Source organism: Austrofundulus limnaeus, unplaced genomic scaffold (genome assembly GCF_001266775.1).
Source record: "Austrofundulus limnaeus strain Quisiro unplaced genomic scaffold, Austrofundulus_limnaeus-1.0 Scaffold68, whole genome shotgun sequence".
In the NCBI taxonomy this organism is placed as follows: domain Eukaryota; kingdom Metazoa; phylum Chordata; class Actinopteri; order Cyprinodontiformes; family Rivulidae; genus Austrofundulus; species Austrofundulus limnaeus.
This window is the reverse complement of record NW_013952470.1, coordinates 1,230,530-1,233,830: the sequence shown is the minus strand read 5'-3', so window position 1 is coordinate 1,233,830 and position 3,301 is coordinate 1,230,530. Positions and strand designations below refer to the sequence as shown.

Sequence of the window (3,301 nt, the reverse complement as noted above, 5' to 3'; positions counted from 1 at the left end):
TCTATCTATCTATCTATCTATCTATCTATCTATCTATCTATCTATCTATCTATCTATATCAGGTCAAAAAAAACATAATGAATGATGTTTCTAATAAGCAGAAGCTAACCAATGAAAAACTAATATTTGTAGGCAATTCTACTATCTAGCCACAATGAATTGTTTGCATTGACAGTCCGCCCCTTCCAGTATGGTGTTGCATTCGTACCACACTGTTGGTGCGTTCCATGTACATCGTATTCCAGAACTGGGAAGTGGTAGTGACGTAATTTCCCAACAGACCAAATGAAACCGCATTCCAGTTAGCCCACAGGCGATTTTTGCCGCTGAGTTACAACACTGTTACAATAAAAACAATGACAAAAATAGAGCTCTACTACRTCTGTCAGGCAAATAAACTTTGATTTTAATATGTAGAGTATGCACAAAAAAAAAACGTAAAAAAAACTGAGTTAACTCACTAAAGCTGCGATTAGCAGCCATCTTGAAATCGAAACTGGGGATAATCACAGTCGCTCTCACTAAATGAATGGGATTTACCACTGGTTCCAGTTTAAATTTACAAACAGGAGCAAGAAATTTCCACTTCCCAGTGCTACTGGAATGCATGYATACCTCATTGGTTGGTGTTCTGTGGCCACCATCTTGAATCTGAACCATTTCAAATGGTAACTGGTTGTACTATGAAAACTTTCTGCATGTTTTTCAATGATTTATGTATTTTGATAAACGACAGGTGCACATATTTATTTTTCATTTTTACCAGCGAGTGCATAGCCCCCAGGATTTACTGATCCCAAGTACTGTCCTAAAATCCCTCCACTGGAGGAAGCAAAGGCCACTCCTTCRCCAAGCAAACGGCCCAAAGCTGCTCCTGGAGACAAAACAAAGCAGGTGATAAGACTTAAAACTTCCAGGCTTGAAGTATTGGAACCCAACAAAGGTTTTACATTTTATGCATTTGAACATGAGCCTTTTCAGTTGCCTGATTTAAGTTCTGTGGCGTCACTCACCGCAGACAAACATGGCCATGAAGTATCCGGCTGGCAGAGGCAGAGTGCAGGCGAGGACCATCATCCACGACTTAAAAKCAACAACAGAGAAGCAGACTGTAAAAAACTAAATCCCTGCAGCTCTGCTGGCAYCTGCCTTTCTGCACGAGTCATGCTGAGTGCAGCTTTGTGCTGCTCTCAATTTTACACTCACAAATATTGAATTATTCCCATTTCGCATGTAATAATAAGGAAAATGGGTCAGAGTAAAAGGCACATCTGTAGGTCATTCAAGGTGTTTTGTTTTAAAACATGTAAGAAAATGCTTGTCTATATTGATTATTTTTCATTTTCCTCTTTGTTTCTAAGTTGTTGAGGCTTTTGAAAGACAATCATTTCCTGCACAAAAAGTTGCAAAAATTGTTCTTTGCTGCTGCAGCATTGTTGATTGAAAATTATCAGATCTAACAGACAAACATTTCATCCTGAAAGGTGAAACTGGCTTTGTCTGCTTACTCCATTGTGAAAATGTTAATGAGTGGAATAAAGAGGCAGAAGGTTGACAGACAGGGCAGATTCAATAATTGACCTTTGAATTATTTTTACCCGCATGAACAGAAAGACAGCCAACGGCAGGAAAAAGGGAGAGCCTGATGTGTTCCACTCCCACAATGGCTCCAGCTGCACAGATGCATTGTGGGATTGAGCGCTCCACTGCCTGCTGTCCAGAAGGGAAGTGAGGAGCTGCTTCGTGGTGTACTGATGAACAGATGAGTGACATCAGTTTAAAGCACACGTAAAACTGACATATAAATAAAAAAATTAAAATAATAAAAATGAATAAAAATAAAAAAGTGTGGTGTCATAATCAAACAAAATACATTATAAAATGTTTGACACATTGATCAAATCATTCACGTATAAAATAAACAGTTTTGGTCCAAGCACAGAACCTTGAGGAACTCCACATCTAACATTGCATAATTCAGATCTTACATTATTTACCTGTACAAACAGTCAACAAAAACACTAACACAATAAAGATTTTTACTGACACTAGTTGCTATCCCTTCTGTTAAGTACAAAATGGGTGATTGATTCATTGATGGATTATGAAAATTACTGATTTAGATTCGCAAAAATCACATATTGTTATCTTAATAAGCAGACATCGAAAAGACAGTGAGCTAACTCAACACAAATTAAGATGTTAAACATTTATATTAATCCTTTGTACAGGAACAAAAACAGCACATGATTAGGACTTCAGTTGTTTATAATTCCCACCTTAGAAGCCATGTATTGACCAGCAGAGTGAGGAAACGTCAACGAGGCCAGAAAGAAGACCACCAGACAAGAGTACACACCCCTCCTGCACAGAGGTTCACGCACACACAACAAAGTTTAAGTCTTTCCAAATAAAAATAATTTAAAATGTGTAGGAATTCTTAGAGCACATAAACGTAGCTCAAAGAGACTTTGACGACTCCTCACTGMATCACACAGTAAAGATTTAAAGAGCTCTCACTCTGTCTTCAGCATCTTTAACATGAACTTGTTCCTTTTGGAGAACTTCAGGATCCAGCGATGACAGAAGAGGTAGCAGCAGCTCAGAGCACCACACAGCAGCCTGTTTTCAGACAGTGACACAATCCAGAATGAGAAACTGGCACGTTCATCTTAATTCAAGTGACAATCGGAAGTCATTAAAACTGGGGAAGGAACAGGGAGGAGGGCAGGAAATTATATGAATGGGGAGAAATAAAAACTCTGAATACTAATTASAACTGAAGGAAAAGACAGAAGACTTATTACCTGTGACTGATATTAATATGAAAGTCAGTTGTTATTAGCGAGACAAAGTCTTGTTTAACTATGCAGATGCTTTCCAAGTATACTCACCCCAGAAACACAAACAGCAGAATCTCTAGTGGATAGAAAGGTAAAGCGGTGGGGAAATTAGTTTTGAACAACGCCTGAAGAGTCTCTGTGGACACAAAACAAATCTGAGTTATCAACTCCAGTTTCCAACAAGAGATCTAATATTCCAACACATTATTGCATCGACACTTTAATGAAATTTACAGCCAGCGTAGACTATTCTGAAGGTGAAAAGTCCAATTAAAAACACACCTAATTAGATCGCTAACCATTACATTTACCTTTGAGCAGAAGAGTTTCTTTAAAACAATGAGATTCTTCGAACATTTAGTAATTGCTAATATGTTTATACTTAACGACATTCAGATTAGGAAGAATTTTGCCCCTAAAATGTTGCGTCTGAGTCATTTTCAATTACTATAATTAGA

General features: G+C 37.8%; 1 protein-coding gene across 1 annotated transcript in view; it reads right to left on the bottom strand.

Annotated features, from left to right (window-relative positions):
• The window catches only part of clcnk (chloride channel K), a 17,393-nt gene that overhangs the window by 8,565 nt on the left and 5,527 nt on the right, over positions 1-3,301 (bottom strand). Inside the window, exons 8-13 of the mRNA XM_014010402.1 lie at positions 2,895-2,979; positions 2,521-2,622; positions 2,280-2,364; positions 1,599-1,751; positions 1,014-1,083; positions 764-874 (exon numbers count right to left, since the gene is read on the bottom strand). Coding sequence (XP_013865856.1) covers positions 764-874; positions 1,014-1,083; positions 1,599-1,751; positions 2,280-2,364; positions 2,521-2,622; positions 2,895-2,979 — 606 coding nt within the window. The remainder of the gene's footprint in view (positions 1-763; positions 875-1,013; positions 1,084-1,598; positions 1,752-2,279; positions 2,365-2,520; positions 2,623-2,894; positions 2,980-3,301) is intronic.